Genomic DNA, 14,730 nt, shown 5'->3' with positions numbered 1-14,730 from the left:
TATGTTATCTTATATGACGTATATACAGTGTGTTTAGATACCGGGCATAACATTATGACTGACAGGTGACATGAATAACTGATTATCTCTTCATCATAGCACCTGTTCATGGGGGCGACATATTAGGGAGTGTTAGAAGCACAAAAAATGGGCAACTGTAAGGATTTGAGCCAGTTTGACAAGGAGCCAAACTGTGATGGGTAGACGAATAGGTCTCAAAATCTGCAGCTTTTGTGGGGTGTTCCCAGTCAGAAATGGTCAATATCTATCAAAAGTGGTCCAAGGAAGGAAAAGTTGTGAACCACTGACAGGGTCATGGGGCCAAGACTCATTGATGGACCAAAGGCTGGCCCGTTTGGTCGGATCAATCAGACGAGCTACTGTAGCTCAAATTGCTAAAAAAAAAAACCTAACGGCGGTTCTGATAGAAGAGAGTCCCTATCATGGAAACGGTAATCCTTGATCTTTCAGGAGGATAATGGTCCCTGCCGCAGAGCAAAGATGGTTCATGAATGGTTTTAGGAACACAACAACGTCTGAGTAAGCTGTGAGGTGTGTGAAGTCTTTTGGCTCAGACGTCACACAGTTTGACTATTTTTGTTCACTCTTCACGACATCACCAAGAGATGATATCCCTAATATGGTCATCTCAGACACACAGTCCGACCTGAGCACATTTACCCCACCCACCTGCTGTTCAGACCTCCTGTTTGCAAGTGGCAACCAATCAGAAGAAAGTTTGTTTAAATGACTTGTTTTAAACAGTGGATGAAATGAGGGGGCTGGACCAAGGTCCATCATAAAGCAAAAAAGGATTATTTCGAAGCAGAACTCATGCGGAGCTACTCTAGTACAGTCTGAGATTGAAGAGATGGAGCTGGGAATAAGAAAGTGCTTTCTATCTATCTAGTTAATTCAGTCTGTGATGGCACACTGCTGCCTTCACTTTTAAACATCTAACACATCACTGCCGTTGTGAATGCATACTTCCCAAAACTCCCACATGACGCTGCTGTACAGTACCTGCAGGCCGGATGAGCAGATGACAGCCAGGTTTAAATCTGGGGCAGACGGGTACTGGCAGACACAGTTGCCTACACCCAAATAAAACGCATAACACATGCTGTACATATGCTTGTCCATTGTCTCGTTTTGTTTTTTGTCTGTGTGTTGGTGAGTCTGTGTCCCTGAAGCTGACGGGGGACTATCATACACACCATCTGCTCAGCCAATCCTAATCTTCCACTTGTACTGTTAGAATTTCCAACTTGGCCTGAGGAAATGCCAAAGCTTTCCTTACACATACACCATCTACACGAGTGCTGCACATGAACTCCTTTTTCCTTTCAGAAAAGGGATCAAAATTCAGTAAACTGGCATTTCACATGAGTAAAACATCTGAAAAATACATTTTCTCCTACTCACAGAACTCTTTTTGGTCATTGTTTAAAGTAACGCAATCTCTATGCATTTGCCTTCCAAACGACTCAGAGCCCATCTGCCAGTTCTCCCAACTATGAAGCGCTTTGAATAGTCGATTTCCTGTTTGCCAGTGCGCTGCTCCCTTAGGTTACTGCAAATCAGCATGCATGACGTATTGGAGCCTACGAGCAGGATAGCTGTCAGTCCACATCTCAGCTCAGCAGCCCTTCCACTTCCACAGAAATGCCAGTGTCACAGAAATCTGCCCCCCGGACATCAAATTAGAAGAAGAGTTTCTCATCGCAGTCCACATCCAGAGTCTCCATCAATCCCGGCTTTCCACACATTTTATTGAGGACATTCTACATTCTTCCATTTCAGTGAAGAATGACATTTTCACATTGACGGATTTCCACTCAGTCACACATGAAAGTTGCACCAAAGTTAGTAAGGCTGCTCTCAAACACATCACCCTCTCATTCAGATACGGTCACTATAGTTTCAGCAGTGGAGGTCTTTTATATACAGTCTGTGGCTCTTACAATATACGTGTGACATTAAAGTTTATGTTGGGTCAGTATGCACGTCTCACATTTGTCTTCTCCTCTTTCTCAGTGGATGAAGGAGATGTGGCGCTCTGACGCCTGCTACGCCAACTACGGCGTGGATGGATCCACCTGCTCCTTCTTCATCTACCTCAGCGAGGTAAATCCTTTGTCTTTTTTGTGTTAATAAATGTAGATAAAAAAGACTGATTGTATTACATCGTCATGATTACTTTTCATGTGGTACAAAATCAACATGGCAAAAGCAGCAGTGGTGTATGAGTGCCTGACCAGCATCTTAACAAGCTGGTTACTGTTTACCATTTATATACAGGCTTTGCGTTTATTGATGGCAGATACACCATTGGACCTCAGATACGCCACTGTTCTCTGTATGCTGCTAAGTGTCCGTCTCTGTGTGTCTGCATGTTTTCTCATTAGTTGGCTTTTATATATATCTGTCTCCTTTACTGGTTTCTTTTAATCTGCCTACATTCAGATGTTAAAAGCAGAAATGAGTAGAAATCACCTTCATCCACATATTATTTTATAAATGTTTGTCCACCGAGCAGAACAGTTTTTAAATACACTGCTAAACATGGTGTAATTGTTATAACTGGTTTCTTGTGTTAATTTAAGTCAGTTTAAAAGTTGAAGTAGTTGCATATGAGCCGCATACTGTAATCATTCACTGGCTGTTTCATTTTTTCGCGTAATTGTTTCACTTCCTCATCGCCCAGTCACTCTTTAAAAAGAGATTGTTACCTGGGTAAATAAAAATAGTTTTCCTTTAAATGCAGTGCTTTTCTACCAACTATATAAAATGATAAATGAGTTACTCATTTTCCTGTCTTTAAAAAATACGTGAACCTATTTCCAGCCTTCTGTTTTTATTATTGGACTGTACCGGCATAGCTTGGCATGATTCACAGATCAAAATAATCCTTATTTAGTTTACATTGGCTCATGGCACAACCCCCCAGTTCTTCCCATCTGAAACAGCACTAAAAATGATTTTTCAACCTCAGTAAACATGAAGCAATAATTTTTTTGTAAAATGTAACTGAAATATATAAAATCAAAGGCTTATTTGTTCAAATACCTAATCATTAAGGAAAATGTGCCTGTTATAAACTGAATGTAAACCAATCAAGTAAGTTTTATTTTATATTGTGCTGGTATAACAAAATTACCTGAAATTAAAATAGCATTTATATTTGAAATGCTAGTTAAATTAGCATTCTGGGCAGATTTATTTTGTTTTGTTTTATTTTATTTTATTTTATTTTATTTTATTTTATTTTATTTTATTTTTTTAGTGAAGCTGTTTTTGCTCCCTTCTCATCCACTTAAGGCAACTTCATTTGGTTGGCTGCCTCTTATTCAAATGTTTAAAATAACACTTGAATACACTTGGTGGGTGGGGCAAGCAACTGCTTGAGCAACTGAGTTACATCATACAGAGCTGAAAGTAAAGAAAGTTGCCTGAAACAGAGTGTTTTAGAGCAGTCTCTAAAACACTCTGAGCGTTTGGCTCACTGGGGCTCCTTGTAGATGAGCCAGCTTCATTATTTACAGCCTGAAATGAAATATCTGATGTGGTTACTGACAAATAAAGCAAAACAAAAATTTTAGTTTTAATTTGTTTCATGTTTGCTACATTCACCATTTTTGTGCAACAAGTATTCCTCACTGTAGCAAGTGCTTGTGTCTTATTTGAATATTATAATATGTATTATTACTATTATTGTATATATGTCTCAAAAAGTCAGTCAATCACAATGATGTAGAGGTCTCAAAGCTCATGTATCAAATAGGATTCGCTTGGCATTGCAGGTTTAACATCCAGCTTTGAAACAGCGTAAAATAAGGAAACGCATAACAGTTTCCCTTAAAAGCAGAAGAACGCTGTGATGAAACATTCTTGTTTTTTGCGTATATTCGAAGAATGAAGAGTCTTACATTCTTTTCAGAAGCCTGCAGTTGCTTGATCTGTTTTCCCGCTGCTTGCATGGTCTCTTTCTGCGGTATATTTTTGGTTTGTGCTTTGGGTTTGTTCTCTTTGGACTCAATAAGTGCGATAAGAGCTGCAAAAAACCACAGACAACCAGTAAAAAATGGATACTGCATACCCAGAGTGGCCTGACAACATTCCTCCAAACTGAGAGTGATCACAAAAGAATGAAGTGCTAAAAATAAGTAGAGAGGTAAAAGGGGGATTTCATTTTTCATGAGAGCAAATTAGTGTGTTGAGGAGGACGGTGAGGGAGAACGAGGAGATGATTCAGTGGGAAGCTGGGGAGTGGGGAGGGGGGTGATGTGGTAATGTGCGAGGCACTCCTTCAAGGGATGAGTTTGCAGCATATGAAGGGAGATTCAGAATGAATTCACTTCAGTCCCGGCAAATTGGGGGAAAAAGCCACGGTGGAGGGATTATTCATTATTGACGAGTTCCTTCAAGGGACACTTTCAGACCTTCAATTTTTTGCATGATTTATCTTTGCCCCAAACACGGACATGTACTCGTTTTGTGGCGACAGAGCTAATCTTTTCCTTAATTCTAATTAAAGTCTGGCATTAAAAATTTAATCTGATTCTGAATACAAAAGTTGTACTAATGAAATGCTGGATAAAATTCGCCATTCCCCCCCCACCCCAAAAAAAAAACTAAAAAAAAACCCAGCTTTGCTTCACGTAAAACTTCCGCTGTGATTTCTCATTTCAAAGATCTTCCGCAGATCACAGCAGCTGATTACGTTTGATCAGCGAGCCTTTCGTTTCTCTCGGACGAGTTTGCCTTAAATTTGTTTCATCAACTAATTCTAAAGTTGGAAATTGAGCTTCCACTAGAGAGCTCTTCCATGTTTGTTTTGTTTTGAGGCGTGATATTTTTGGGAAAAGTAGGATTTCAGATTCAGAGAGGTCAGCAGCCTCTTATGAATTTTGTATATGAGCTGAAAGCGGTCGACTGGTAAAGAAGGCAGAAAGCCTGGCTTGGTCGGTATGGGAATAGAAGCGAGATGGACATTAGTGGAATCCATTAGGTTTGAGAGAAACCTCGTCTTTCTATTCATGGAAGCAGGAAGCAAACAGAAATATTTGTCAGAATTTATAAAGACTCTCTGCTAAGCTAACATCCTTCACTCTTCACCTCTAGTCTTACAGTTCTTCTTAGCTAAGAGGAAAAAAAAAATTCAAGCTCAGATCATACACCCTTTACCATGTATAATTCATACGTGTCATGCGCTGCATTAACCTTGCAAAGGGGCAGCGCATCCTGATGGATGTCAGCGGGAGAAGGTCAGGGTTTAGCTAATGGTGGTGTGTTGCTGATTGACAGTAAACACTTGCAACTTGTACAGAGCCAAATTTTGCCAAGACAAGCAAAATGCACAATTAAGCTTCACTTCTCCATAAACATCTGTATGTACAAACGGTTGAAGAAAAGAGGAAGGAACTGCAGAAGCAATCGCTGAGAAAGAAGAAGTGATTTAAATCAGGCGTACGAACAGGATGGAATATGGAGACTGCAGTCAGAGTGGAAGTTGTTCAGCATCAGCCAAATCCTCAGCTGTGTGGCTGTGTCCCACCTTCACCTACCTACAGACCCGTGTGTTGCTCTAGCGGTAACAGTTGGGTACTTTTCCCTCGTCTATGGAGGGCAGAGACACAGCACGAAAACCAGTCCTCTTCCCCAGACAGCCGCAAGGACAACTCCTTGATATGTTGATATATGTTGTGTTTATATGAAAGTAAATTTACAAAGCTGGAGGAGTTAAAAAGTAGATTGAAGTGGGCCAAAACAACAAACACATCAATGGTCCACAAGGGTCATATGGGACGCACACGCACCCACAAAAACAGTCATCCAACAAGTCGTAAATCTACATGATTAAAACAAAATTCTAAATTTTAGAATCTTTTCTCATAAACTTGTGAATTTGTTCTTGGAAAACAGGGATTTTCCTTTTTAAGTTTAAGATTTTTTTCCTTATAAAGTCTTGTTTTTTGTCCTCACGAGTTTGGCCATTAGTCTTTTACATTTGTGGGGTTTTTCTTGCTTTTTTCCCCCTTAATTCATTATTTTTATTTATATTTTTAAACCTTCAATGGCCCTCACATATTATCAAGTACCAAACCAAAAAACTAGAACATATCTCCCTTTCTAAAATAAACAGGAAGACATCATTAAAAGTAAACAGCGGCTCACGAACACAGCGTACAGCAAGATGTGGCTGTTTTGGATGAACAAGACCAAATCCCTGCCCTGAGGTGTTAACATATATATATCATCAAACAGGAGCCACTCATCTGCGAGCTGGAATTTACCACCCAGATCACACCAGCGTACCTGCATATGAAGCAGTTGTATCTGCTTCATATGTTCAGACAGTTGTTGGCGTAAACACAGAAGCCACACCCACCTGCTGTTTAACCCTTTGTTTATGTTGAAGGACATGCTGTTTGAATGGGATGGGTGTGAATGCACTCTGAACCTTGTGAGGCGTGTGGTTTCTAACAGAAAGTCAGACAAAATAATAGTTTCTTGCATTTTTCAGTTTCTGTTTGGTCCAGTGCTTTTCTTCTTGTTATTAGTTTGTTTCATGTATGAAATAAATAATTGGTGGGGACGAGGGGGAAGCTTGCTTAAATGGTTGAAGTAAAGTTTGGCACTGGTGTATAATCTGTGAAAAGCTGGATGAAAACAGTAAGTGACACAGGCAGACGGAGAATTAAGGAAAACTACTTTTGTAATGGCAGGAATGGCCACAGCTTAAATGTACAGTGGAATTTTATTTCCTGAAGAAGGTGAGCTTGAAGGCCAAAGCTTCTACCTCTAAAAATGGAGGAACAGTAGCACAACCGTCATGTCGAGAATGTAAAGCAGTAATGCTGCTGGAAACGTACAGCCAATCCATTAAATGCTTTCTAAGTAAGAGGAGTATTTTAAATTGTCTTGAGTTGCTATCTAATGCAAAGAGCTGAAGAAAAGTGTTATATAATCACATATATATGATCTTGAGAGGATTCCTGCAGTTGCTTCTTGGCATTTAGTACTCCAAGTTTAGCAACAGTGAACAGCAGCAGGGTCCATTTACATCTCTAGTAAAGTGAAGAGTTGTGCTAATGTACTCAAAGTGCGTATGTTGACATTTCTGTGCGTGCGTGCGTGTGTGTGTGTCTCACGGTTCCGGTGGATGTCTGATAAAAGGTTAAAAAAAGAAAGCTGTAAACTGAACAGGTGTTTTGGGCTTCTTCCGTAGGTGGAGAACTGGTGTCCTCGTCTGCCCTGGCGAGCCAAGACCCTGAATGAAGAAATGGACCAGAGAGGCCAGGTGAGAGAAAAACAGCACACATCTCCTGTTAACTGTAAACTGAAAACACAATGGACCGTTGAACTACTTCAGCTGCCCTTCGAGATGAACCTTTCAGAGGCTCTCACATCACGAGCTACTGCTCGGACAGGAGAGATAATAGTCTCCCCTCGCTACTAACCCCTCGTGTTGTTACAAAAATAGGCTTGTGTGAGAGTAACCAGTTGCAGTTGCTCACTATTAAAAAAAATCTACTTGGTTGGCCTATATCTATTAGGCACCGTTATGCCGGGGTTATTCGGGTGTCGCATTACAACACAGATGCCATAGCTGTGTTCCATTTAACTGAATGGATTTCATGGATGCTTGTATGCGTGATGGCCAGTTTTATCATTAGCATTAATTTTCCTTACATGTTTAGGCCTACTCCATTATGCTTCATTTATAGGATATTTCATTTTAAGAAATAAGGGGTTGCTGTATCTCAGGAGGTAGAGCAGGTCATCGGTTAAACAGAACGTTGGCAGTTTGATCGCTGGCTGCTCCAGCATGGTTGCCGAAGTACTCTCAGGCAAGTTACTGAACCAATACTGATGATCTGTTGCTTTTAGCTGACCTTATTTTTTCAGACAGGTTCTATTGAAATGAATGTCTAGTAAAATTATGCAGACATGTGGTCAAATGTATAAGTGTGATACATATGCAAAAAACAGGAAATCGGGAAGCAGCAAATGCTTTTTTTCTCTTCAGCACTGTATATCAGTTGCTTAGCGTTAGCCGCAGAGCAGACAGTAATATACATTAAAATACTATGAACTGGTAGTCAGGTGAAAGTAAGTGTCATAACAATAAAAACTGTCCACCAATAGCTAACATTTTAAAATGTTTGCTTTTCAAGCTGCCTTTACAACCAATTAAAGTAAAATCGAGCCAGCGAATGAGCAAACGGGCTGAGCTGAACTGTAAACATACCTCGATAGCTTATGATAGCTTATGCTATCGAGGTATGTTTAGCCTCTAGAAGACGAAAGCCGGAGTGACGGAACCATGGGTCAAATCTGAAATAATGATCTTGCATCTGTGCCAATGCAGTAGCTCAGTCAAATCCCACTTACATAGCTTGCTTGCAGGCTTGTACAAAGTCTACTGTATCTTCCCCCTCCCCCTGCCTTTTCCTCTGCTTTGGGTGAATCGATATTAAGCGCTCTTCATCCCCCTCTCTGGAAGCATCAACAGCACTGAGCCCTCAGTAGCAGGGACATGCCATTTGACAGGCTTTGGAGTTTTTAATTCAGACACAGATTTTAATAGCTTCAGTCCGTGCAAGCGATTTCCTGTCGTGATGAGGGATGCTAATGCCTCGCTACAACCTTGTTTCAGCCACCTTAGCAGTTAGTAATGGCACTGTGGTTTCTCCTTAGCACTCTATCTTTCTCCCACTAGCGCCGCCTCACTCACAGCTTCACTTCTTTTCCTAAAAATTATATTCAGGTTTGTTTATATCACACCTAATTATAACAACAGTCGCCTGAAGGCACTTTATGCTGGAAGGGAAAGACCCTACAGCGTTCTGGAGAAAACCAGCACTTGGCGACAGTGGGAAGGAAAAACTGGCTTCTAACAGGAAGAAACCTCCTGCAGATCCAGGCTCAGGGAGGGGCAGCCATCTGCTGTGACTGGTTGAGGGTTAAGAGGGAAAAGGGAAAGAAAGACGAGAGCGGAGGGAGACGTGACAAAGCACATTACTCTGCTCAGCGTCATATTCAGATGAGACAGGGTGATATTTGAATGTGTTTACACTATTTCCCTTTCTGTGGCCGTCTGTGACCTCACGTTCATTTCCATCCTTCAGCTTGACAGCAGTCTCAAAACAGAGGCAAAGATTACTAACATGCAGATAGATGTTTCACAGCATGAGCCGCTTTGCTTCACAACCTTTTTATTAAACATTTAGTTGATGACGATGTCCCGTCTCTTGAAATCTGTGCCCCCAGAAAAAAGTAGCAGTGATCCTTCTTTGTGCTTTTTATGTCTCTTCTGTGGGAATCATCAAACCCTGCACAGTTAAGCCTTCTTCCTCTTCTCCCTTTAGACATTTGTTTGTAACAGGGAGCACTTGGCGCTCCAAATGTTTCAGCACCTGATGTTCCTGTAACCATAACTACAGTATAGTGATTTCTCAATTCACTATATGTACTTATAACTCACTGTATAAGATTTTTGTTTTCAGATCATTAAAAAAGAATCCCTTGAATAGGACAAATAGGGCACATTAAAGCCCAGATTCACCAGTCATTCATCCACCCCCCTATTCCGCAGACCAGCTCCGCCTTTCTGTCTCCATCCGTTTAATCCATCTGCTGATCCAAGGAGATACAATGCGAGACTCAGTCAGTTTGGATAAACCTTTTAATCGTAGCTACACAGTGCTGGGGTTGAGCTGGGGATCTTGTATTAGTGGAGCTCACTCCAAGAAAACGAGCCTTTGGCAACTTGGAAGGCAATATTGCAAATTCTGAATTAGATTAGATAAAATTTTAAAGATTGCTTTGGGATTTTCTTGCAGCAGGAGAACAAAGCAGCCATGAAGAAACACAAGTGAAGCAGATAACAAAGTGAACATAATCACTGTCTTGATGAGAGATTTTAAAGAAGTAACTTGATGGTCATGTTTTCAGTGGACCTACACGCGCACGTTATCAGATTACAGTCGCTGTTTGCACTTACAATAGCACACTTGTGTCCACGTTTCCACGCAGGCGGAGATCCGGACCAGTTTCGAGGAGCTTTACCGGATGATGTCACAACGGGAGGAGTTCCGCTGGATGATGCTGAGGATCAAACGCATGGCCGAGCCGTGGGTCAGCGCCATCCGCTCGCTGGCTGCAAAGCAGAACCTGGGCAAGCGACGGAAGAAGAAGGTGGGCATGACAGATGATGATGTAGTTCGCTGGAGCTTTTGTCCACTCAGGTTTTGTTTTCAGGGACGAAAAGAAGCTGCTCGTTTTTTGCGCTACAGTTGTTTTGTAAAGAGTAACTGCAGGCTCCAACATAAATGTGTCACTTCCTCTCTGCCAGGAAAGGCCCTCTAGACAGCGTTCAGAATAATGGATGAAAAGCTTTTGTGAGCTCAGTGTCCTGTTTGTGTATTATATGTAGAAGATGGAGACACAGTACCAAAGTATGCAGTGAAACTCCCAAGTTTAGTCGGCTAAAAGGGAAGACTGGTGCTTTTCAGAAAAATATTCTAGCTGAATAAGTGAAATGCTAATATTTATCTACCTAAAACTCAGCAGGATGCAGCTTTTTTTTTTTTAGCTTACAACCAGCCAGTTGAAATGAATGCACCACCTTTATGTATACCAATACCAATATACACCCAAACACACTTTGACACACTTGTAGACCGCCTCACTTCTGCTCAGAGAAGAGCTGATGCTGGGAAAGGACTGACACAGATATTCCATTGTGTCCCAAGCTAGAAGCTGCTCCCAGCTCTGAATAACTGCACACTTCCCTTGGGCCTTCTGAATAATTCACATCGTGCTCCCTTGATACCGTGGTGCTGAAGTGAGGCAGCGTCCCCTTCATGTGAAACTCAGAGTACAAGAAACAAGAAATCTCATGATCTTACCCGGCCGTTGCTTTTTTCCACCCACTTTGTTGAATCTGTTCAGTCTCTAATGAAACAAAGAACAGTTTCTTGTGATAATTTCAGCTTCTGATTTGTTCAGGAATTCATCTGTACATGTGAGTCCTTCACAAGTGTGTTTGTGGGACGCTGTCAGCAGTGAAAAATGTGTTGGTCACTTCAAACAAAGCCTTCTATTACTTTCAGCTCCCACTGTGGAACACTATGTTCCCGCTCGGCAGCTGAAAACCATCCTGTGTGTTCATGTTTTACTTAAGTTGTGTGTGTTTTCTCAGCATGTGACACTGCTCACCTGTCAGCATAGGAAAAACTAGAACTGCTTTTACAGCAAAACCTCTTATTATAATGAGCACTGTAAACATTTGCACTCTTAATAATCTAACCAGTTATTTTAGATAGGAAACCAGTAACGTGTCTTTTATTTGTCCACTCTTCTTGTGAGCTACGGTGGCTCAAAACAGTCAAAAACAGGAAAGAAAGAAATGGCTCAGTCACTGCTGTCTTTCATAAACTGTATGATCGCCCTTTTATCCCACATTCACAAACATTAACAAGTATTCTCATCTTCTAAATGAAAAGCTGCGCTACATTAGTTCCTGCGCTTACTTTTTATTTTCCTATTTTCTCCTCTGTCAGATCCTGGTCCATCTTGGTCTGCTGACCAAGGAGTCCGGCTTCAAGATTGCAGAAAATGCTTTCAGTGGGGGCCCACTGGGGGAGCTGGTCCAGTGGAGTGACCTCATAACCACATTGTACCTGCTGGGCCACAACATTCGCATCTCTGCTTCCCTCAATGAGCTCAAAGAGTAAGATTATTATTATTAAACTGTCTAATTAAGGTGGACTGATGTTAAGAACACTCATGTGGAGGATGATCGTTCATAAATAATTGAGTAAAAGGCAGCTATATGGGTATAATTCTCTGTATAGTCAAACCAACACCTTTAACATTTGTGTTAATCTTATTTACAAAGTGTAAACTCCTGTAGTAGCTCACCTTATGAACTGTCAGCAGTCTGACTAAACAAAGTTGTTTGTGCTTTTCTATTATAATGATGATGATGATGATGATGATAAGACAAAATTTCCATGCCAAGTCACAATCCTTAATCCTGAGTTTGACAGATTCCTTTCTCTGTTGTATACGTGCTTGGCTTTGATCAGTGGCCTGTCTAGTAAAATTAAATGCAGTGGCTGCCTGCTGACTAATTTGACATGTGGATCAATTTGCTGAATTAGAGTTTTTCTTTTTTCTACAGGATCATGCGAAAGGTTATGGGAAACAAATCCAGCTGCCCCACCCAGGGCGATAAAGTGGTAGAGCTTATATACATCGACATCGTGGGTCTGACCCAGTTTAAGAAGACTCTGGGGCCTTCCTGGGTCCACTACCAGTAAGTATATTTGTATTTTACATTTGAAGGCCATTAAACTTGCTGTAAAGTTGGGCCTTTTAACCAACCTCAAGTGGACATTAGAGGAACTGCAGCAGTTTTGGGCACTTCCAAGTTAGAGGTTGCCTTTTGGCGTACACCTAGGCAGATTGATAACCTTGGAGGTGCCAAAAGGAAGAAGATTATTTCCTTTTAAAATGTCTTAACTTGCTAAGCTCCAGAAGTTTAGAAGTTGCTAGCTTGCTAGCTTCCTAAGTAGTGTTTTCTAGTAATGCATTATAATTTGTAAAAAAAAAATCATCCCAGAGTATACATGTGTGTTATATGTTGTGAATGGTAAGACTATTTCAAACACGACTAGAAATCTTGGAGAAAAACATGTATTACAGTAAAATATTTAGTTTACAAGTTTAAAAGCTGCTAGCTTACTACCTTGCTAGCTTGTGTCCTTAAATAATATATTATGATTTCTAAAAATCATTCATAAGTAGGGATGAGTATCGTTTAGGTTTTATCCGATACCGGTGCCAAACCGGTACTTTTGAAATGGTGCCGGTGCTTAAAGAATGGAGAACACAGACTTTGTCTAAAAACCTCTTGTGTTTTTATTTTTAGCAGTCTCTTTTTTTCTGCAAAATGATAATGAAGTTAGCCTTTTCTGTTGATACAACATGAAGGGAGTATCTGCCATCAAACAAGAAGACAGCCGCATGTAACTACGACGGTGTTTGCTAGTTCACCTTACGTGCATTAATTTAATAACGTGGTTAGCCTACTCAACGTAAATTACACACAAACAACATTAAGCTACTCACCCAGAGAAGAACGGCTGCTGCTGCCATCACCATCCGTCATCATTTCTGCTACACTGGCAGGGCTAGGGGCCAGGACTCTACTCTTCGGGTTCTTGGGGGATGTTGCTAACTCCAGGTCCGATAACAGGCACCACACCTGCAGTAGATGTGCTCGGTGTGAGGTCTTGCAGCAAGCTATCAAACACGGTGAATTTCTCGGCTTTTAAAAAAACGCTATGCGTCGGCAGGTGTTTCATCAGATTCGAGGTGTTACCTCCTTTGCACAGTATCACCTTAAAGCACTTCTTGCAGGTTGCTGAGTTTGCATCTTTTGCTGTGAAGTACAGCAAGCTTTTGACCGCTTCGCCTTGGCCATTTTTAATCTGTAGATCTGCTCTAAAAGAACGTACGTACCTGGGCCCGCTTACTGTCCTTGGAAAGGTAAAATGATTGGCTAGAATCCAAAGTGTATGACATCTCAGGAAAAAAAGCACCGAAATAAAGCAGCGAAATGTGCGCTGCTTTTCGGTCTGGTTACTACCGTTTATGCCAGAACCGGTGCAATTATGGCACCGAATATCGGTACCCATCCCTATTCATAAGTAGAGATGTATATATTGTGAATGTTAAGACCACTTCAAACATGATTAGAAATCTTAGAGAAAAATGTCTGATGTATTACAGTTAAATATTTACTTTCAGAAGTTTAAAAGTTGCTAGCTTGCTAGCTTATATTATATTATGATTTCTAACAATCATCCCAAAGTAAGAAATAAAACAGCATGCTTGTGTGTTGGCTCAGCGGGCTTAATATTAATGAGAAAATAAAATCGGTCACATTAAACAGCTAGAAACATTTCATATCATTTACTTCGTTATAGCTATCAGTTAAATATCATGTATAGCTATCGAGGGCTCTCATATCATTTCTCTTTCCTCATGTAAAAATCTGGACACCACTGCTGCCAACTGTGGCTGCCAGCAGCTTCCCTCACGTAGGCACATGTCGCTGGGTCGAGGTTTGTCTGGCACTCGTTGTGACAAAGAGTCTATTTTCTGCTCATACATTGCCACAATTTCCCAAAAGGCCCAAGGAGCGTCTGTTGTTCATGATGTTGTGACCAATTCTATTCTGTCTCCCCAACTGCTCCACTGAGGACTGTAGATTAGGCCTTCCCGGTTTGTTTTGAAAAAGAGCCTCCTGTCAGCGCCGACTGACAGGAAAAAAGAAGGAACAATAACTCTGGGGCAGTAATAGCTCTGTCGGTTCCTCCTGCTTGTCACCAGGTTTTGTTTGTGTGAGACTGAACACTTTAACCTGCATCCGCTCGCTTTATGCCCTGAGGAAATTGGCTTAGCCTCAGGTATAATGTAAGGTCCAGATGCTGTTATTGGTGTTAATTCTCCCACCATTATTGAACAGTTATGTCAAAGCGCTTTGTGTCACTGTATACTTCATATGCACTTTTGTGAAATAAGACCTGGAGTGCAGGCTGAAAAGTTATTTTTCCACTAAGTGTAACCTTAGAGTCTAGGAAATAATATCTCTTCCTTTTAAGGCCTGAGAATCCCACAGTCCCTTTTATTTTCTTTATATTCATACAGGGA

At 41.0% G+C, this 14,730-nt stretch overlaps 1 protein-coding gene across 2 annotated transcripts in view; it reads left to right on the top strand.

Moving 5' to 3' along the window:
- The window catches only part of mgat5 (alpha-1,6-mannosylglycoprotein 6-beta-N-acetylglucosaminyltransferase), a 105,302-nt gene that overhangs the window by 52,323 nt on the left and 38,249 nt on the right, over positions 1–14,730 (top strand). For both annotated transcript variants that reach the window (XM_063465800.1, XM_063465799.1), the window contains exons 5-9: positions 2,038–2,127; positions 7,232–7,303; positions 10,042–10,203; positions 11,571–11,740; positions 12,194–12,328. In XM_063465800.1, the coding sequence (XP_063321870.1) occupies positions 2,038–2,127; positions 7,232–7,303; positions 10,042–10,203; positions 11,571–11,740; positions 12,194–12,328 (629 nt within the window). The remainder of the gene's footprint in view (positions 1–2,037; positions 2,128–7,231; positions 7,304–10,041; positions 10,204–11,570; positions 11,741–12,193; positions 12,329–14,730) is intronic.

The sequence above is a fragment of the Pelmatolapia mariae genome, linkage group LG23 (assembly GCF_036321145.2).
Source record: "Pelmatolapia mariae isolate MD_Pm_ZW linkage group LG23, Pm_UMD_F_2, whole genome shotgun sequence".
NCBI classification, from domain to species: Eukaryota; Metazoa; Chordata; class Actinopteri; order Cichliformes; family Cichlidae; genus Pelmatolapia; species Pelmatolapia mariae.
This window is presented reverse-complemented; position numbering and strand designations above follow the sequence as displayed.